Genomic DNA, 22,018 nt, shown 5'->3' with positions numbered 1-22,018 from the left:
CCTGGAACTCCCTCCCTAACAGTACTGTGGGAGCACCTTCACCACACGGACTGCAGCGGATCAAGAGCCACCTTCTCAAGGGGCAATTAGGGATGGGCAATAAATGCTGAGCCTTGTCAGCGACGCCCACATCCCGATAACAAATATTTAAACAGGTTGCGTTGTACCTACCGCAGCTCAAATCCCTCCATGGCCTCGCCCCTCCCTATTTCTGAAACCTCCTCCAGCCCCACAACCCTCCGAGATCTCTGCGCTCCTCCAATTTTGCTCACTTGTGCACATTGATTTCCATCGCTCCACCATCGGTGGCCGTGCCTGGGCCCCAGGCTCTGGAACTCCCTCCCTAACCCTCTCCCCCTCTCCACCATCGGCGGCCGTGCGTGGGTCCCAAGCTCTGGAACTCCCTCCCTAACCCTCTCCCCCTCTCCACCATCGGCGGCCGTGTGTGGGTCCCAAGCTCTGGAACTCCCTCCCTAACCTCTCCCCCTCTCTCTCCTCATGAAAGACACTCCTTAAAACCTCCCTGTTTGACCGAGCTTTTGGTCGCCTGCCCTAATATCTCCTTTTGTGGCTCAGGTGTCAAATTTCGTTTGATAAATGCTGCTGTAAAGCACCTTGGGACGTTTTACTCTGTGAAAGGCGCTATATAAATGCACCTCGTTGTTCTTTCCCTGGGCCGAGCTCCGCTGAGTTGAGACAAAGCGAGGATGGAAGCTGAGACCGGCCATGGTGTGTTGGGCCGGGAGCCCTGGGGGGAAGCACTGTGACCCAGCGAGCCAGGAGCGGGGCCTGGCAGTCTCCCGCGCCGATGTCCTACCTAAGTCCTTGCCGAAGCCGGATTGCTTGAAGCCCCCGAACGGCGCTGCCACGTCGGTCTTGTTGTATGTGTTGATGAAGACGGTGCCGGCCTGAAGTTTCTCGCTGACGTACAGGGCTTTGCCGATATCGCGGGTGAACACGCCCGAGGCCAGCCCAAACTCCGTGTCGTTGGCCCGTTTCAGCACGCCATCGAGATCCCTGTGCAAAAAACACACGGTCAATACCGTTCTTCCAACAGTCGGATCATTACAGAAAATTACATCGAGTGTACAGCACAGAAACAGGCCATTCGGCCCATCCGGTCCGTGCTGGGGTTTATGTTCCACTCCAGCCTCCTCCCACCCCTCTTCATCTCACCTCATCAACATATCCTCCTATTCCTTTCTCCCTCATGTGTTTATCCAGCTTCCCCTTAAATGCATCTCTGCTATTCGCCTCAACCACTCCCTGTGGCAGTGGGTTCCACATCCTCACCACTCTCCGGGTAAGGATGTTTCTCCTGAATTCCCAGTTGGATTTATTGGTGATGATCTTATATTGTTGGCCCCGAGTTCTAGTTTCTCCCACAAGTGGAAGAATCTTCATATCACTAAAGGTCTGCACGGGAGAGTGAAAGGTGTCTCCTGGCTCGGTGAGTAACTGTACTGCCCCCGGGGCTCAGAGCCACCCAGACACACAAGGAGGTTATGGTAAACCTTTATAAACACCTGCTTAGGCCCCAGCTGGATTACTGTGGCCAATTCTGGGCACCGCTCTGTAGGAAGGATATGAAGGCCTTGGGGAGGGTGCAGAGGAGATTTACGAGAATGGTCCCAGGGCTGAGGGACTTCAGTGATGTGGAGAGACTGGAGAAGCTGGGGTCATTCTCCTAAGAGCAGAGAAGGTTAAGGGGAGATTTAATAGAGGTGTTCAAAATCAGGAGGGGTTTTGATAGAGTAAATAAGGAGACACTGTTTCCAGTAGCAGGAGGGTCAGTAACCAGAGGACACAGATTGAAGGTAATTTATGAACCAGAGCGGGAGTTGAAGAAACAATTTTTTACGCAGCGAGTTGTTGTGATCTGGAACGCGCTGCCTGAAAGGGCGGTGGGAGCAGATTCAATAATAACTTTCAAAAGGGAATTGGATAAATACTTGAAGGAGGGAAAATTACTGGGCTGTGGGGAAAGAGCGGGGGAGTGGGACTGATTGAATCGCTCTGTCACAGAGCCGGCACAGGCTCGATGGGCCGAATGGCCTCCCTCTGTGCTGTGTGATTCTATGATATCTTCCAATCCCACTGACCCATCTGCTGAGATGTTAAACCGAGGCCCCTTCTGCTCTCTCAGGTGGACGTAAAAGATCCCATGGCACTATTTTGAAGAAGAGCAGGGGAGTTATCCCCGGTGTCCTGGCCGATATTTATCCCTCAATCAACATCACTAAAACAGATTACCTGGTCATTATCACATTGCTGTCTGTGGGAGCTTGCTGTGCGCAAATTGGCTGCTGTGTTTCCCACATTACAACAGTGACTACACTTCAAAATGGACTTCATTGGCTATAAAGCACTTTGGGACATCACTAAATCCCAGATTTTAAGGATGGGTTTTGTTATGTATAGAAGAACTCCACGAGGCTGAGTACTGTGAGCTAAACTTAGTGTGACCTTAGTCTTCTTTATTACAACTCCAGAGTGTCTAAACAACATGGCAGCCAACCTTTTATACTGGCCCTGCATGTGTGTGCAGGTGACCATTAGGACTCCAACAGTCACGCCCTCTGGTGGTAAGTGTTACATAGTTACATACATAACATCACTCCCCCCGCAAAGTCTTTGGTACAAGTTATTTACAAGTTGAGGTGATCCGGTGCCCTTCGCTCCCTGGTTGATCGTCTAAGTTCAAACCCTGGCGTATGTGAGTTGGCCGAACCATTGCTGCACTGCACCGCAGCTGGTCTGACCGGACTCTCAGGAAAGGTGGGTTTATCCTCGTGATTGACAGCGAGGTCGATTGCTGGTTGGGTGTGTGTTGGTGGATCGTCGATGGTGATGTCCTCTTCAAGTCGTTCCTGGTTGTTGGTAAATCGCAATTTGGTCTGATCTAAATGCTTTCTGCACGTTTGGCCATTTAACAGTTTGATTATAAACACCTTGGCCAAAACAGTGCCAGCAACCCACTTGGGACCATGACCGTAATTCAGGACAAACACCGGGTCGTTAACATCAATGTCACGTGAAACAGCCGCGCGATCATGGTACATGTTCTGCCGGTGTCACCGGGTTTCCTCGTGATCATTAAGATCCGGGTGGACTAGGGAGAGCCTGGTTTTGAGGGATCTCTTCATTAACAATTCTGCCGGGGGAACCCTGATGAGCGATTGGGGTCGCATCCGGTAACTGAGCAGAATGAGAGACAAGCGGGTCTGCAGGGAGCCGTCTGATACGCGTTTCATGTTCTGTTTGATTGTTTGGACTGCCCGCTCTGCTTGACCGTTAGACACGGGCTTAAACGGAGCAGACCTGACATGTTGATGCCATTGCGGGTCATAAACTCGTTGAATTCCGAGCTGGTGAAACACGGTCCATTGTCACTGACAAAGACATCGGGCAAGCCATGGGTGGTGAACATGGCCCGGAGGATTTCAATGGTGGCTGTGGTCGTGCTGGATGACATGATTGTACATTAAATCCATTTGGAGTAAGCGTCCATAACTACTAAAAACATCTTTCCTAGAAAGGGGCTGGCAAAATCTACGTGGATCCTGGACCACGGTTTGGAGGGCCATGACCACAGACTCAGTGGAGCCTCCCTTGGTGCATTGCTCAGTTGCGAGCAAGTGTTGCACTGACGCACGCATAACGTCAATGCCGGGCCACCAAACATCCGACCTGGCAATTGCCTTCATCATGACAATGCCTGGGTGGGTACTGTGTAGGTTGCATATAAACGTTTCCCTGCCTTTTTTTGGCAAAACCAAGCGATCACCCCATAAGAGACAATCCGACTGGATGGACATTTCGTCTTTGCGTCGGTGGAACGGCTTAATTTCATCTTGCATTTCCCTGGGAACGGCCGACCAGTTCGCATTTAGGATGCAACTCTTTACTAATGATAGTACAGGATCCTGGCTGGTCCAGGTCCTGATCTGGCGAGCTGTGATGGGTGACCCTCGCTCTCAAAAGCATCCATTTCAACCCCAGTGGTGGGTAATGGTAGCCAGCTGAGAGCATCGGCGCAGTTTCCAGTGCCTGGTCTGTGGTGGATAACATAGTGATAAGCGGATAATGTTAGTGCCCATCTTTGATGCGAGACGAAGCATTGGTATTTATACCTTTGCTCTCTGAAAACAGCGAAATGTGCAGCTTGTGGTCTGTTTCAAGCTCAAACCAATGTCCAAATAGGTGTTGGTGCATTTTCTTAACCCCATTATACCTCTTTCTCGACCATACTATAGGCTCTCTCAGCCTTAGACAGACTTCTAGACACGTATGCAACTGGTTGGAGGTTGCCTGATACATTGGCTTGCTGTAACACACAGCCGACCTCATACGATGAGGCATCACAAGCTAGCACTAAACGTTTACATGGGTCATAGTGTACAAGTAACTTATTTGAACAGAGCAGGTTCCTGGCCTTCTCAAAGGCTGTGTCTTGAGATTTGCCCCAAACCCAGTCATCACCCTTACGTAGCAACATGTGCAAAGGCTCTAACAATGTGTTCAACCCGGGTAGAAAGTTACCGAAATAGTTGAGGAGTCCCAGGAACGAACGCAGCTCCGTCACATTCTGTGGTCTGGATGTATTCTTGATGGCCTCTGTCTTTGAGTCCATGGGCCTGATGCCGTCTGCTGCAATCTTTCTCTCCAAAAATTCGACTTCTGGCGCCAGGAAAACACACTTGGAGCATTTCAGCCTGAGTCCCACTCTGTCTAGACGACTTAAAACCTCTTCCAGGTTGTGTAGATGTTCGATGGTGTCACGACCAGTGATCAGGATGTCATCTTGAAACACAACGGTGCGATGAACAGATTTCAGCAAACTCTCCATGTTTCTCTGGAAAATGGCTGCAGCCGAGCGAATCTCGAAAGGGCACCTGTGGTATATAAACAGCCCTTTGTGTGTGTTGATGCACGTCAGTCTTTTCGAAGATTCAGCTAGCTCCTGTGTCATGTAGGCGGAGATTAGGTCCAACTTGGTGAACGACTCCCTCCCCCCCCCGCAGCTAACATTGCAAACAGGTCATCCGTCTTGGGCAGCAGGTACTGGTCCTGTAGTGAGACTCAGTTAATCGTTACCTTGTAGTCTCCGGAGATTCTGACCGTGGCATCGCTTTTCAACATCGGAAAAAGTGGACTGGCCCACTCGTTGAACTCGACTGACGATATGATTCCTTCGAGTTGGAGTCTGTCCAGTTCGATCTCAACTTTCTTCCTCACCATGTACGGAACCGCCCAAGCCTTGTGATGGACGGGTCATGCATTGGGGCCTAGATGGATCTGTACCTTGGCGCCTGTGAAGTTGCCGATGCCTGGTTTGAATAGCGAGGAAAACTTGCTCAGCACTTGAGCATACAAGGCGTCATCCACTGAAGATAGTGCTTTGATGTCATTCCAATTCCATCTAATCTTTTCTAACCAGCTTCTGCCGAACAGCGTTGGGCCATTGCCTGGAACAATCCACAATGATAGGTCATGCACAGCTCCATCATACGATACCTTCATTGCCGCACTTCCAATGACTGGTATGAGCTCTTTGGTGTAGGTACGCAGCTTTGCATTAATCGGGCTCAGTTTGGGCCTTTGTGCTTTATTGCCCCACAGTTTCTCGAAAGCCTTCTGGCTCATTATTGACTGACTCGCACCAGTGTCCAACTCCATGGATACTGGAACTCCATTTAATTTGACTTTCAGCATTATGGGAGGGCTCTTGGTGGTGAAGGTATGTACCCCATACACTTCTTCCTCGAGTAGAGTTGCCTGTGCTGTGTGATCCGCGCCGGATCGATCATCCTCTGCTACATGGTATGTTTGCAGCGTGTTTGCACATTTGCTGGAGGTGCCCCATTGTTGTGCAGTCTTTGCACACGTAGTGCTTGAATCGACATTGATGGGCCTGATGATTACCCCCGCAGCGCCAACACGGTGCTAATGGATTCACATTCACCCTGATGGCAGACTCTGAGTCATCACAGGTCTTGCAGCTGCAGACGTATAGGTCCTGCCATATGCAGTTCGGCCTGCTAGCGACGTCATTTTATGCACAGTACTTGCCGGTGAGCTTCGATGTTGGGAAGGTATCTGTTTGGTGTTATCAACCGTGGCCATGCATGCCTGGGCGATCGCGATGGCCCTGCTCAGGTCGAGGGTTTCGGCAGCCAGCAGCTTTCAAAGAATGACCTCGTGGCTGATGCCTCGCATGAAAAAGTCCCGCAGCATTTGCTCCAGCGCAGCTCCAAAATTATCCTGGGCCCCGGAGCGATGGTGCGTATAAAAACGATATCTGGCCATGAGGATACTCTCCTTCGGCTTGAGGTGGTTCCGAACCAGCGAGCACAACTCTGTATATTCCTTCTCCGTTGGTTTTGTCTGTGTGAGCAGATTCTTGATGAGGCTGAATATTTTAGGCCCACAGATGGTGAGGAGAACCGCCCTGTGCTTGGCCGCATTAGTGTCTCCTTCCAGCTCATTGGCCACGAAATACTGGTCGAGACACTCGACAAAGGCTTCCCAATCATCACCCTCTACGAATCTCTCTAATATTCCAACGGCAGCCATGGTTGCGTGAAGGTTCGTATTCTGTTACTCGTCGCCAACTGTTATGTATAGAAGAACTCCACGAGGCTGAGTACTGTGAGCTAAACTTAATGTGACCTTAGTCTTCTTTATTACAACTCCAGAGTGCCTAAACAACATGGCAGCCAACCTTTTATACTAGCCCTGCATGGGGTGTGCAGGTGACCATTAGGACTCCAACAGTCGCACCCTCTGGTGGCAAGTATTATATAGTTACATACATAACAGTTTTATAGAAGGAGACCTTTAGGGGATGCTGCACTGTCGGAGGGGCAGTACTGAGGGAGTGCTGCACTGTCAGAGGGACAGTACTAAGGAAGCGCCGCACTGTCGGAGGGGCATTACTGAGGGAGCGCTGCACTGTCGGAGGGGCAGTACTGGGAGAGTCATCATCATAGGCAGTCCCTCGAAATCGAGGAAGACTTGCTTCCACTCTAAAAGTGAGTTCTTAGGTGACTGAACAGTCCAATACGGGAATTAAAGTCTCTGTCACAGGTGGGACAGACAGTGGTTGAAGAAAAGGGTGGTTGGGGAGTCTGGTTTGCTGCACGCTCCTTCCGCTGCCTGTGCTTGGTTTCTGCATGCTCTCGGCGACGAGACTCGAGGTGCTCAGCGCCCTCCCGGATGCACTTCCTCCACTTAGGGCGGTCTTTGGCCAGGGACTCCCAGGTGTCGGTGGGGATGTTGCACTTTATCAAGGAGGCTTTGAAGGTGTCCTTGAAACGTTTCCTCTGCCACCTTGGGCTTGCTTGTCGTGTATGAGTTCTGAGTAGAGCGCTTGCTTTGGGAGTCTTGTGTCAGGCATGTGAACAACGTGGCCCGCCCAACAGAGCTGGTCGAGTGTGATCGGTGCTTCGATGCTGGGGATGTTGGCCTGATCGAGGACGCTAACGTTGGTGCGTCTGTCCACCCAGGGGATTGCAGGATCTTGCGGAGACATCGTTGGTGGTATTTTTCCAGCGATTTGATGTTCTACTGCATATGGTCCATGTCTCTGAGTCATACAGGAGGGCGGGTCCCACTACAGCCCTGTAGACCATGAGTTTGATGGCAGATTTGAGGGCCTGGTCTTTGAACACGCTTTTCCTCAGGCGGCCAAAGGCTGCGCTGGGGCACTGGAGGTGGTGTTGAACCTTGTTGTCGATGTCTGCCCTTGCTGATAATAGGCTCCCGAGGTATAGAAAGTGGTCCACGTTGACCAGGGCCCCGCCGTGGATCTTGATGACTGGAGGGCAGTGCTGTGCGGTGGGGTAAGGTTGGTGGAGGACCTTTGTCTTACGGATGTTTAGTGTAAGGCCCATGCTTTCGTACGCCTCGGTGAAGACGTTGACTATGACTTGGAGTTCAGTCTCTGAATTTGCACGGACTCAGGCGTCGTCCATGTACTGTAGCTCAATGACAGAGGATGGAACAGTCTTGGATCTGGCTTGGAGACGACGAAGGTTGAACAGGTTCCCACTGGTTCTGTCGTTTAGTTCCACTCAAGCGGGGAGCTTGTTGAGCATGAGATGGAGCATTGCAGCAAGGAAGATCGAGAAGATTGTTGGCACATTGACGCAGCCCTGTTTGACTCCGGTCCGGACGTGGATTGGGTCTGTGATGGATCCGTTGGTCAGGATCGCGGCCTGCATATCGTGTGGAGCAGGCGGAGGATGGAGCAGCTGAAACGGAGGAGGACGCTCCATACTCCCTTGCGGTTAACAGTGTCAAAGGCCTTTGTAAGGTCAAAGAAGGCCATGTACAAGGGTTGGTGCTGTTCCCTGCATTTCTCTTGTAGCTGTCGCGCCGTAAAAATCAGGTCCGTTGTACCCTATGGTGGACGAAATCCGCACTGTGACTTCGGGAGGAGATCCTCAGCCACAGGGAGAAGACGGTTGAGGAGGACTCTAGCGACGACTTTCCCAGTGGCTGATAACCTTGCTGCAGTCGGACTTGTCCCTTTTTTTAAACACGGTTACGATTACTGCATCTCTGAGATCTCCCGGCATGCTCTCCTCCTTCCAGATGAGAGAGATGAGGTCGTGTATTCGCACCAATAGTGCCTCTCCACCATACTTTAGTGCCTCAGCGGGGATTCCACCCGCTCCCGTTGCCTTGTTGTTCATGAGCTGGCGGATGGCCTTTTCTACCTCGTGCAGGGCTGGGGTTTTGCTGAGATGGTGGCGGGTCGCATGCTGCGGGATGGAGTCGAGGTCACTCGAGTCAAAGGCAGAATCTCGATTAAGGAGATCTTTGAAGTGCTCCTTCCAGCAGATCCTGACTGCCTCAGTGTCCTTGATGGGTTTTTCCCACTTCTTGGCCAGCAGTGGGGTGGGGCCTTGAGTGCTTGGGCCGGAGGTGGACTTAACTGCGGTGAAGGATTTAGAGTTAGGGTTAGGGTTATTGGCCAGCTGCTGACACTCTTGTGCTTTCTTCACCCACAATCTATTCTTTAGGTCGCGGGTTTTTTGTTGGACCTCGGCCTTAATCCGTCTGTAAAGCTGCTTTGCTGCTCCCAAGTTGGATTGTTATTTTAGCTTCATTTTTCTGATTTTTTAGTTCTTGGATCTCCTGGGGGAGTGCTGCAATGGCTGAGGGGCAGTACTGAGGGAGTGCTGCAATGGCTGAGGGGCAGTACTGAGGGAGCGCTGCACTGTCGGAGGGGCAGTACTGAGGGAGCGCCGCACTGTCGGAGGGGCAATACTGAGGGAGCGCCGCACTGTCGGAGGGGCAGTACTGAGGGAGTGCTGCACTGTCGGAGGGGCAGTACTGAGGGAGCGCCGCACTGTCAGAAGGGCAGTACTGAGGGAGCGCTGCACTGTCGGAGGGGCGGTACTGAGGGAGTGCTGCACTGTCGGAGGGGCAGTACTGAGGGAGTGCTGCACTGTCGGAGGGGCAGTACTGAGGGAGTGCTGCACTGTCGGAGGGGCAGTACTGAGGGAGCGCCGCACTGTCGGAGGGGCAGTACTGAGGGAGCGCCGCACTGTCGGAGGGGCAGTACTGAGGGAGCGCTGCACTGTCGGAGGGGCAGTACTGAGGGAGCGCTGCGCTGTTGGAGGGGCAGTACTGAGGGAGCGCCGCACTGTCGGAGGGGCAGTACTGAGGGAGCGCCGCACTGTCGGAGGGGCAGTACTGAGGGAGCGCTGCACTGTCGGAGGGGCAGTACTGAGGGAGCGCTGCACTGTCGGAGGGGCAGTACTGAGGGAGCGCCGCACTGTCGGAGGGGCAGTACTGAGGGAGCGCCGCACTGTCGGAAGGGCAGTACTGAGGGAGCACTGCACTGTCGGAGGGGCAGTACTGAGGGAGCGCCGCACTGTCGGAGGGGCAGTACTGAGGGAGTGCTGCACTGTCGGAGGGGCAGTACTGAGGGAGCGCCGCACTGTCGGAGGGGCTGTACTGAGGGAGCGCCGCACTGTCGGAGGGGCAGTACTGAGGGAGCGCTGCACTGTCGGAGGGGCCTTCTTTTGGATGAGATGTTAAACCGAGGCCCGGTCTGCCCTCTCAGGTGGACGTAAAAGTTCCCATGGCACTATTTTGAAGAAGAGCATGGGAGTTCTCCCCTGTGTCCTGGCCGATATTTATCCCTCAATCAACATGACTAAAATAGATTATCTGGTTATTATCACATTGCTGTGTATGGGAGCTTGCTGTGCATAAATTAGGTGCCGTGTTTCCCACATTACAACAGTGACTAAACTTGAAAAAGTACTTCATTGGCTGTAAAGCACTTTGGGACATCCTGAGGTTGTGTAAGGCGCTATAGAAATACAAGTTCTCCTGCTAACCTACCTCAAGGGATCCCGAGACGCAACGACCCGTGACCCCAATCATACACTAAGTGGCTGACTTGCCCCGGGACAGTAAGCTGTGCCTGAAGAGGTTTAATGGCCGTGGTTATTTACACAGAACTTCATTCTCCATCCTGCCCTGAGCTTTCTGCAACGATCCAGAGTCTCATTAACGGTAGCGGGTGTTTGAGGGAACCTACCCGTTTTGGAACTTGGAGATGATCATGATGGGCCCAAAGGATTCCTCCTTCGCAATGAACATCTCGTCTTGGACATCGATAAACACGGTCGGCTCAAAGAAAAACCCTGCAATGGAAACAGCACGTGACAGGGCAACGGTACGTGAAATATACTGTACCTGCCCCGGGAGTGTGTGATGGGACAGTGTAGAGGGAGCTTTACTCTGTATCTAACCCGTGCTGTATCTGCCCTGCAAGTGTTTGATGGGATAGTGTAGAGGGAGCTTTACTCTGTATCTAACCCGTGCTGTACCTGCCCTGGGAGTGTTTGATGGGACAGTGTAGAGGGAGGTTTACTCTGTATCTAACCCCGTGCTGTACCTACCCTGGGAGTGTTTGATGGGACAGTGTAGAGGGAGCTTTACTCTGTATCTAACCCCGTGCTGTATCTGCCCTGGGAGTGTTTGATGGGACAGTGTAGAGGGAGGTTTACTCTGTATCTAACCCGTGCTGTATCTGCCCCGGGAGTGTGTGATGGGACAGTGTAGAGGGAGCTTTACTCTGTATCTAACCCGTGCTGTACCTGCCCTGGGAGTGTTTGATGGGACAGTGTAGAGGGAGCTTTACTCTGTATCTAACCCGTGCTGTACCTGCCCCGGGAGTGTTTGATGGGACAGTGTAGAGGGAGCTTTACTCTGTATCTAACCCGTGCTGTACCTGCCCCGGGAGTGTTTGATGGGACAGTGTAGAGGGAGCTTTAATCTGTATCTAACCCGTGCTGTACCTGCCCCGGGAGTGTTTGATGGGACAGTGTAGTGGGAACTTGACATGTAATTGCCGGAGATGTGCGAAATGGAAAGCGTACCAATCCACAGAGCTGAAATTGAGATATTCCATTCCTGATGACTCTCGGGTTAAATTTTTACGTTACTGTAACTCAACTCTCTCCTTGTTGATCTCACAGTCTGGGGAAATCATAGCTGTGGTTGTGAAAGGCACTATATAAATGCAAGTTCATCCTTTTCTTTCTCACTCAACACTCAATCAGACTACGAGGGCCTGGGATACTGAGATTGGTGTCCGTGTGAACTCAGGGCTGGGATCACCTACCAGGCCTGGGAACCTGCTTCCCTCCATAGGCCAGAGTGGCCCCTTCCTTCACCCCCGTAGCACAATACTCAATTAGCTTGTCCAGGTGGGCCTTATGATTCTGGGGCCCATGGTCCGTAGACCTGTCCAAGGGGTCACCAATCTTCATTTTCTTCACCTCTTCTATCTGTGAGGAAATGAAAACAAGAAAGAAATAGAGAAAGGAATTGCATTTATATAGCATCTTAGAGAGCATACGGGGTTGAGTTTTATATCTCATCTGAAAGATGGCCCCTCCAACAGTGCAGTGCTCCCTCAGTACTGCCCCTCCGACTGCCCATCCGATAGTGCAGCGCTCCCTCAGTACTGCCCTCCGACAGTGTAGCACTCCCTCAGTACTGCCCCTCCGACAGTGCAGCACTCCCTCAGTATTGCCCCGCCGACAGTGCAGCACTCCCTCAGTACTGCCCTCCGACAGTGCAGCACTCCCTCAGTACTGCCCCTCCGACAGTGCAGCACTCCCTCAGTACTGCCCTCCGACAGTGCAGCACTCCCTCAGTACTACCCCTCCGACAGTGCAGCGCTCCCTCAGTACTGCCCTCCGACAGTGCAGCACTCCCTCAGTACTACCCCTCCGACAGTGCAGCACTCCCTCAGTACTGCCCCTCCGACAGTGCAGCGCTCCCTCAGTACTGCCCGCCGACAGTGCAGCACTCCCTCAGTACTGACCCTCTGACAGTGCAGCTCTCCCTCTGTACTGCCCCTCCGGCAGTGCAGCACTCCCTCACTATTCCGCCTCTGACAGTGCAGCACTCCCTCAGTACTGCCCCTCCGACAGAGCAGCGCTCCCTCAGTACTGACCCTCTGACAGTGCAGCACTCCCTCAGTACTGCCCCTCCGACAGTGCGGCACTCCCTCAGTACTGCCCCTCCGACAGCGCGGCGCTCCCTCAGTACTGCCCCTCCGACACTGCAGTGCTCCCTCAGTACTGACCTTCCGACAGTGCGGCACTCCCTCAGTACTGACCTTCCGACAGCGCGGCGCTCCCTTAGTACTGCCCCTTCGACACTGCAGCGCTCCCTCAGTACTGCCCCACCAACTGCCCCTCCGATAGTCCAACGCTCCCTCAGTACTGCCCTCCGACAGTGCAGCACTCCCTCAGTACTGCCCCATTGACAGTGCAGCACTCCCTCAGTACTGCCCCTCCGACACTGCAGCGCTCCCTCAGTACTGCTCCTCCGACAGTGCGGCGCTCCCTCAATACTGCCCCTCCGACAGTGCGCCGCTCCCTCAGTACTGCCCCTCCGACAGTGCGCCGCTCCCTCAGTAATGCCCCTCCGACAGTGCGGCACTCCCTCAGTACTGCACTGCGAGTGTCGGCCTGGAATCTGGGCTCAAGTCTCTGGAGTGGGGCTTTAGAATGCAAAAGCGCCTGGCTCAGAGGCGAGAGTGTTACCCACTGAGCCAAGGCTGACAGGGAGTTGGGTTTGATAGGCTGCACGGGTCAGTCTGCCTCCGCACTGCCATACGTGCACATGTATCTGATGCTGAATGTCCTTCAGACACGTACTGCCAGACTCACCACTTTGTGGAGAAACTGATCGTGGATAGATTCTTCGACAAACAGCCGTCCTGCAGCAATGCAGTTCTCTCCCTTATTGAAGAACACAGCCCCCATCCCCTGGGAAGACAAAGCAAGGGTTAAATGTACGTAACATTATTGGTTCTCGGGGTGCAGATGGGATTCATTGCTCAGCCCCAGCTGCCCCGAGGACATTAAGTGCCGACCACATAGTGTGGGATTGGAGTCACCTATAGGCCCAGACCGGGTAAGGACGGCAGGTATCCTTCCCCAAAGGGACATCAGTGAACAGCTTCATGGTCACTGTTACTGACCCCAGATTTTCATTTCCAGATTTATTGAGTTCCATTTCATAATCTGTCCAACTGCCATTCGACCTCAGATCCTCTCCCCCTGTTCTCTCTCCCCTCCTCTCCCCCTGTCTCCCTCCTCTCCCCCTCCTCTCCCCCATCTCCCTCCTCTCCCCCTGTCTCCCTCCTCTCCCCTGTCCCCTCTTCTCCCCCTGTCCCCTCCTCTCCCCCTGTCTCCCTCCTCTCCCCCTGTCTCCCTCCTCTCCCCCTGTCCCCTCCTCTCCCCCATCCCTCTCCTCTCCCCCTGTCTCCCTCTTCTCCCCTGTCCCTCTCCTCTCCCCCTGTCTCCCTCCTCTTCCCCGTCCCTCTCCTCTCCCCCTGTCTCCCTCCTCTCCCCGTGTCCCCTCCTCTCCCCCGTCCCTCTCCTCTCCCCCTGTCTCCCTCCTCTCCCCCGTCCCTCTCCTCTCCCCCTCCTCTCCCCCTGTCTCCCTCCTCTCCCCCTGTCTCCCTCCTCTCTCCCTCCTCTCCCCCTGTCCCCTCCTCTCCCCCTCCTCTCCCCCTATCTCCCTCCTCTCTCCCCTCCTCTCCCCCTGTCCCCTCCTCTCCCCCTGTCCCCTCCTCTCCCCCTCCTCGCCCCCTGTGCCCCTCCTCTCCCCCTGTTCCCCTCCTCTTCCCTGTCCCCCTCCCCTCCCCCTGTCCCCCTCCTCTTCTCCTCTCCCCCTCCTCTCCCCCTGTCCCCCTCCTCTCCCCCTGTCCCTCTCCTCGCCCCCTCCTCTCCCCCTGTCCCCCTCCTCTCTCCCCTCCTCTTCTCCTTTCCCCCCGGTCCCCCTCCTCTCCCCCGGTCTCCCTCCTCTCCCCCTGTCCCCCTCCCCTCCCCCTGTCCCCCTCCTCTTCTCCTCTCCCCCTCCTCTCCCCCTGTCCCCCTCCTCTCCCCCTCCTCTCCCCCTGCCCCCCTCCTCTTCCCCTGTCCCCCTCCTCTCTCCCCTCCTCTTCTCCTCTCCCCCCGGTCCCCCTCCTCTCCCCCTGTCTCCCTCCTCTCCCCCTATCCCCCTCCTCGCCCCCTCCTCGCCCCCCTCCTCTCCCCCTCCTCGCCCCCAGTCCCCCTCCTCTCCCCCTGCACCCTCCTCTCCCCCTGACCCCCACCTCTCCCCCCTCCTCTCTCCCTGTCCCCTCGAGCAGTGGGTGTCTGACGAGACTCCCAGCAAAGGCAATGAGCGGTGCGTCATCAAAGGAGATGGATAAATATTCTGCGTGTACTTGGTGTTCCCCAGGGTCGGTGTTGGGACCACTGCTCTGGTTGATATATATGAGTGACCTGGTCTTGGGTATACAGGGCATCATTTCAAAGTTTGCAGATGATGCATCAGAAGTTTACATACATACAAAATTTACATCAGAAATGTAGGAAACAGTGAGGATGACAGTAACAGAGTTCAGGAGGACACAGACAGACTGGTGAATTAGGCCGACATGTGGCCGATGTCATTTAACACAATAAGTTTGAAGTGATATATTTTGGTAGAAAGAATGAGGAGAGGCAGTATACACTGAAGGGTATAATTTTAAGGGGGTTGCAGGACAGCTTGATTCGCTGTTAGAAAGTATATAGGATCCTGAACTTTATTAATAGAGGAACAGCGTACAACAGCAAGGAAGTTATGCTAAACCTTTATAAAACACTGGTTAGAATTCATAAGAACATAAGAAATAGGAGCAGGAGTCGGCCATATGGCCCCTCGAGCCTGCTCCACCATTTATTAAGATCTTCGACCTCAACTCAGCTTTCCTGCCTGATCCCCATATCCCTTGATCCCGACAGCCTTGAATATACTCAACGATTCAGCATCCACAGCCCTCTGGGGCAGAGAATTCCAAAGATTCACAACCCTCTGAGTGAAGAAATTCTCCTCATCTCAGTCCTAAATGGCCACCCCTTATCCTGAGACTGTGCCCCCTGGTTCTCGATTCTCCAGCCGGGGGAAACAACCTCTCAGCATCTGCCCTGCCAATCCCCCTCAGAATCTTGTGTATGTCAATGAGATCACCTCTCATTCTTCTAAACTTCAGAGAGTATAGGCCCAGATTCCTCCATCTTTCAGCTGGAGTATTGTGTCCAAATCTGGGCACCACACTTTAGGAAGGTTGTTCATGCGTTGGAGATGGTGCAGAGAAGATTTACGAGAATGGTCCCAGGGATGAGGGGCTTCAGTTACTGGAGAGACTGGAGAAGCTGGGGTTGGAGCAGAGAAGGTTAAGGGGAGATTTAATAGAGGTGTTCAAAATGATGCGGGGTTTTGATAGAGTAAATAAGGAGACATTGTTTGCAGTGTCAGGAGGGTCGGTAACCAGAGGGCACAGAGTGAAGGTAATCACAAAAGAACCAGAGGGGGAGTGGAGGAGAATTTGTTTAGCAGCGAGTTGTTGTGATCTGGAACGCGCTGCCTGAAAGGGCGGTGGGAGCAGATTCAATAATAACTTTGAAAGCACAGGAGGCCATTCGGCCCGTCGAGCACCTCAGCCAGTCCCGCTGCCCCGCCCTTTCCCTGTAGCCCTGCGAAATTCTTTTCCTTCAGGTACTTAACCAACATCCCTCCCCAGTGACTTCAATACAGAGTACGGTCGGACAGGGTGTAAAACCAGCGTTGCACCCCGTCCCGTGGCTTCCTGATGGGGGCAGGTTGGGTTACAATGACATCCAATTGTTTCCAACGCTTCAGAGCACAGATTCTGGGCGTTCCTCCTCACCATGCGCACTGCCTTGTCTAGGTCGCAGTCGCTGAAGATAATCAGCGGCGATTTCCCTCCCAGCTCCAGAGACACTTTCTTCACGTTCACCACCGCACAGCTACAGGGAAACAAGTGCACAATTTACAATACAGGGCCAGCCCACGTCAATGTTAAAATTCTCATCCTCGTGTTCAAATCCCTCCGCACCCCTCCCTATCTCTGTAACCTCCTCCAGCTCCACAACCCACCCCCGACCTCTCTGTAACCTCCTCCAGCCCTGCAACCCCCAACACCACATCTCTGTAACCTCCTCGAGCCCCACAACTCCTCCCTATCTCTGTAACCTCCTCCTGCCCTGCACCCCTCCCTATCTCTGTAACCTCCTCCTGCCCTGCACCCCTCCCTATCTCTGTAACCTCCTCCAGCCCCGCAACCCCTGTCATGTATTCAACTATCATTGTAACCCATGTATAAGCTGACCTAATTTGTACACCTTGAGAACATTGACCACAAGGGGCGAACTTGTGGGAAACACTCCTAACCTGGACTTTCAGGTGACCACCCACCTTCATCACTTGAGGTCTTGGTAATAAAAGTAACTGGTCACAGAGTGACCTTCTCTCAAGTATGGGCCTCGTGTGCATTTATACTGTATAATAAGGACATATCATTGGCGACGAGAAACTGGGATTTAAACCACGCGAGCATGGCCACTAGCAGCACAGAAGAGAGGTAATGTGTTGGTGATAATTGGTACGACTTTATTGAGAGACTACAGCAAAGTTTTGTCACTAAGGAATGGTGGGGACAGGATTCGGCCGACAAACGCAGGGCTCATCTCCTGACGGTTTGTGGATCCAGGACGTACTCCATGATGAAGGACCTTCTAGCGCCAGAGAAGCCGGCAGACAAGACGTTCGAAGAGCTCAGTAAGTTGATCGGGGAACACCTTAAACCAGCGAGCAGCATGCACATGGCGAGACACCGGTTTTACACGCACCGGCGGCGAGAAGGGCAAAGCGTTCCAGACTTCGTGGCAGATCTCTGGCGACTGGCGAGCCTATATAAGTTCCCAGATGCATGCAGAGCGGAGATGCTGCGAGAATCTTTTATTGAGGGCATCGGGCATGCTGGGGTTTTCAGGAAACTGATTGAGACCAAAGACTTGACCTTGGAAGCGGCGGCTCTGATAGCCCAGACATTTATCTCAAGGGAGGAAGAGACCAGAATGATGTATGACAAAAATCTTGGCTCAAATGCGTCAGACGACAAAATTGTTAACGAGGCAGACGCCCCAGCATGTAGTTGAACCCAAAGGGGGAAGCCATGATGGTCAGTCGTGGATTGCTGGGCCTCACACTCTTTCTCTCGCCTCTGAGAGGCAATAGGGAACAGAGAGACAACTTTCTGGAGTCCATTTATTTCCTTGGGATCTCTGGGCAGCCTGGTCTGTTCTCAGCAGGTGTATGTTCTGCTGGGCCTATTAGGGGAGAGTGGGTCAGTATTCTGGGGCACCCTGAAACTCAGCAGACACTGAACCACAGATGTCTGGGGATGTACCGGGACTGGGCTCGTGAACACCGACCCCTCTCTCCACACGCACAATCTGTGGGGTATATATAAAATGTGACCCACTTCCCCACCGGAATCATGTGGCGTTGATACCCTTGCCCCACTCTCCCAGGTTCTGAGGGGGATTGACGGTCGATGCTGAGAGGTTGTTTCCCTCTGGTGGGGGAATCTAGAAACATAGAAACATAGAAAATAGGTGCAGGAGTAGGCCATTCGGCCCTTCGAGCCTGTACCACCATTCAATAAGATCATGGCTGGTCATTCACCTCAGTACCCCTTTCCTGCTTTCTCTCCATACCCCTTGATCCCTTTAGCCATCAGGGCCATATCTAACTCCCTCTTGAATATATCCAATGAACTGGCATCAAAAACTCTCTGCGGTAGAGAATTCCAGATGTTAAACAACTCTCTGAGTGATGAAGTTTCTTCTCATCTCGGTCCTAAATGGCTTACCCCTTATCCTTAGACTGTGACCCCTGGTTCTGGACTTCCCCAACATTGGGAACATACTTACTGCATCTGTCCAGTCCCGTCAGAATTTTATATGTTTCTATGAGATCCCCTCTCGTTCTTCTAAACTCCAGTGAATACAAGCCCAGTTGATCCAATCTTTCTTGATATGTCAGTCCCGCCATCCCGGGAATCAGTCTGGTGAACCTTCGCTGTACTCCCTCAATAGCAAGAATGTCCTTCCTCAGATTAGGAGACCAAAACTGAACACAATATTCCAGGTGAGGGCTCACCAAGGCCCTGTACAACTGCATTAAGACCTCCCTGCTCCTATACTCAAATCCCCTAGCTATGAAGGCCAACATACCATTTGCCTTCTTCACTGCCTGCTGTACCTGCATGCCAACTTTCAATGACTGATGAACCATGACACCCAGGTCTCCTAATATGCTGCCATTCAGATAATATTCTGCCTTCATGTTTTTGCCACCAAAGTGGATAACCTCACATTTATCCACATTATACTGCATCTGCCATGCATTTGCCCACTCACCTAACCTGTCCAAGTCACCCTGCAGCCTCTTAGCATCCTTCTCACAGCTCACACCGCCACCCAGCTTAGTGTCGTCTGCAAACTTGGAGATATTACACTCAATTCCTTCATCTAAATCATTGATGTATACTGTAAATAGCTGGGGTCCCAGCACTGAGCCCTGCGGCACCCCACTAGTCACTGCCTGCCATTCTGAGAAGGACCCGTTTGTCCCGACCCTCTGCTTCATGTCTGCCAACCAGTTCTCTATCCACGTCAGTATATTACCCCCAATATCATGTGCTTTAATTTTGCACACTCATCTCTTGTGTGGGACCTTGTCAAAAGCCTTTTAAAAGTCCAAATACACCACATCCACTTGTTCCCCCTTGTCCACTCTACTTGTTACATCCTCAAAAAATTCCAGAAGATTTGTCAAGCATGATTTCCCTTTCATAAATCCATGTTGACTTGGACCGATCCTGTCACTGCTTTCCAAATGCGCTGCTATTTCATCTTTAATAATTTATTCCAACATTTTCCCCACTACTGATGTCAGGCTAACCAGTCTATAATTCCCTGTTTTCACTCTCCCTCCTTTTTTAAAAAGTGGTGTTACATTAGCTACCCTGCAGTCCATAGGAACTGATCCAGAGTTGATAGACTATTGGAAAATGATCACCAATGCATTGACTATTTCTAGGGCCACTTCCTTAAGTACTCTGGGATGCAGACTATCAGGCCCTGGTGATTTATTGCCCTTCAATCCCATCAATTTCCCTAACACAATTTCCTGACTAATAAGGATTTCCTTCAGTTCCTCCTTCTCGCTAGACCCTCGGTCCCTTAGTATTTCCAGAAGGTTATATATATATGCCTTCGTGAAGACAGACCCAAAGTATTTGTTCAATTGATCTGCCATTTCCTTGTTCCCCATGATAAATTCACCTGATTCTGACTGCAAGGGGCCTACGTTTGTTTTCACTGATCTTTTCCTCTTCACATATCTATAGAAGCTTTTGCAGTCAATTTTTATGTTCCCAGCAAGCTTCCTCTCATGCTCTATTTTCTCCCTCCTAATTAAATCCTTTGTCCTCCTCTGCTAAATTCTAAATTTCTCCCAGTCCTCAGGTTTGCTGCTTTTTCTGGCCAATTTATATGCCTCTTCCTTGGATTTAACACTATCCCCAATTTCCCTTGTTAGCCACAGTTGGGTCACCTTCCCCGTTTTAATTTTACTCCAGACAGAGATGTACAATTGTTGAAGTTCATCCATGTGACTTTAAATGTTTGCCATTTCCTATCCACCGTCAACCCTTTAAGTATCATTCGCCAGTCTATTCTAGCCAATTCATGTCTCATACCATCGAAGTTATCTTTCCTTAAGTTCAGGACCCTAGTCTCTGAATTAACTGTGTCACTCTCCATCTTAATAAAGAATTCTACCATATTATGGTCACTCTTCCCCAAGGGGCCTCGCACAACAAGATTGCTAATTAGTCCTTTCTCATTACACATCACCCAGTCTAGGATGGCCAGCGTTCTAGTTGGTTCTCGACATATTGGTCTAGAAAACCATCCCTAATACACTCCAGGAAATCCTCCTCCAACGTATTGCTACCAGTTTGGTTAGCCCAATCTATATGTAGATTAAAGTCGCCCATGATAACTGCTGTACCTTTATTGCACGCATCCCTAATTTCTTGTTTGATGCTGTCCCCAACGTCACTACTACTGTTTGGTGGTCTGTACACAACTCCCACTAGCGTTTTCTGCCCTTTAATATTCCGCAGCTCTACCCATACAGATTCCACATCTTCCAAGCTAATGTCCTTCCTTACTATTGCGTTAATTTCCTCTTTAACCAGCATAAGAACATAAGAACATAAGAATTAGGAACAGAAGTAGGCCATCTAGCCCCTCGAGCCTGCTCCGCCATTCAATAAGATCATGGCTGATCTGGCCGTGGACTCAGCTCCACTTACCCGCCCGCTCCCCATAACAGTTAATTCCCTTATTGGTTAAAAATCTATCTATCTGTGATTTGAATACATTCAATGAGCTAGCCTCAACTGCTTCCTTGGGCAGAGAATTCCACAGATTCACAACCCTCTGGGAGAAGAAATTCCTTCTCAACTTGGTTTTAAATTGGCTCCCCCGTATTTTGAGACTGTGCCCCCTAGTTCTAGTCTCCCCGACCAGTGGAAACAATCTCTCTGCCTCTATCTTGTCTATCCCTTTCTATTAGATCACCCCTCATCCTTCTGAACTCCAACGAGTAAAGACCCAGTCTACTCAATCTATCATCATAAGGTAACCCCCTCATCTCCGGAATCAGCCTAGTGAATCATCTCTGTACCCCCTCCAAAGCTAGTATATCCTTCCTTAAGTAAGGCGACCAAAACTGTACGCAGTACTCCAGGTGCGGCCTCACCAATACCCGATACAGTTGCAGCAGGACCTCCCTGCTTTTATACTCCATCCCTCTCGCAATGAAGGCCAACATTGCATTCGCTACCCCACCTCCTTTTCCTTTCTGTCTATCCTTCCTGAACGTTGAATACCCCTGGATGTTGAGTTCCCAGCCTTGGTCACCCTGGAGCCATGTCTCCGTAATCCCAATTATATCATATTCATTAGTTCCTGCCTGCGCAGTTAATTTGTCCGCCTTATTACGAATACCCCTCGCATTGAGGCACAGAGCCTTCAGGCTTGTCTTTTAACACACTTTGTCCCTTTAGAATTTTGCTGTAATGTGGCCCTTTTTGATTTTTGCCTTGGGTTTCTCTGCCCTCCACTTTTACTTTTCTTCTTTCTATCTTTTGCTTCTGCCCCCATTCTACTTCCCTCTGTCTCCCTGCATTGGTTCCCATCCCCCTGCCATATTAGTTTTACCCCTCCCCAACAGCACTAGCAAACACTGCCCCTAGGACATTGGTTCCAGTCCTGCCCAGGTGCAAACCGTCCGGTTTGTACTGGTTCCATCTCCCCAGAACCGGTTCCAATGTCCCAGGAATTTGAATCCCTCCCTCCTGCACCACTCCTCAAGCCACGAATACATCTTAGCTATCCTGCGATTCCTACTCTGACTAGCACGTGGCACTGGTAGCAATCCTGAGATTATGACCTTTGAGGTCCTACTTTTTAATTTAACTCCTAGCTCCCTAAACTCAGCTTGTCGGATCTAATCCCATTTTTTACCTATATTGTTGGTACCTATATGTACCACAACAACT

The 22,018-nt window shown here is 51.7% G+C and overlaps 1 protein-coding gene across 3 annotated transcripts in view; it reads right to left on the bottom strand.

Annotated features, from left to right (window-relative positions):
- The window catches only part of LOC139277320 (cytosolic 10-formyltetrahydrofolate dehydrogenase-like), a 207,558-nt gene that overhangs the window by 3,096 nt on the left and 182,444 nt on the right, over positions 1 to 22,018 (bottom strand). Inside the window, exons 18-22 of one of the 3 annotated variants that reach the window (XM_070895630.1) lie at positions 16,247 to 16,346; positions 13,200 to 13,310; positions 11,651 to 11,816; positions 10,562 to 10,667; positions 818 to 1,017 (exon numbers count right to left, since the gene is read on the bottom strand). In XM_070895630.1, the coding sequence (XP_070751731.1) occupies positions 818 to 1,017; positions 10,562 to 10,667; positions 11,651 to 11,816; positions 13,200 to 13,310; positions 16,247 to 16,346 (683 nt within the window). Of the gene's footprint in view, positions 1 to 817; positions 1,018 to 10,561; positions 10,668 to 11,650; positions 11,817 to 13,199; positions 13,311 to 16,246; positions 16,347 to 22,018 lie in introns of those variants that run through there. The other 2 variants (XM_070895632.1, XM_070895633.1) reach the window with 2 other exon arrangements.

Source organism: Pristiophorus japonicus, chromosome 12, assembly GCF_044704955.1.
Source record: "Pristiophorus japonicus isolate sPriJap1 chromosome 12, sPriJap1.hap1, whole genome shotgun sequence".
Lineage (NCBI taxonomy): Eukaryota > Metazoa > Chordata > Chondrichthyes > Pristiophoridae > Pristiophorus > Pristiophorus japonicus.
This window is presented reverse-complemented; position numbering and strand designations above follow the sequence as displayed.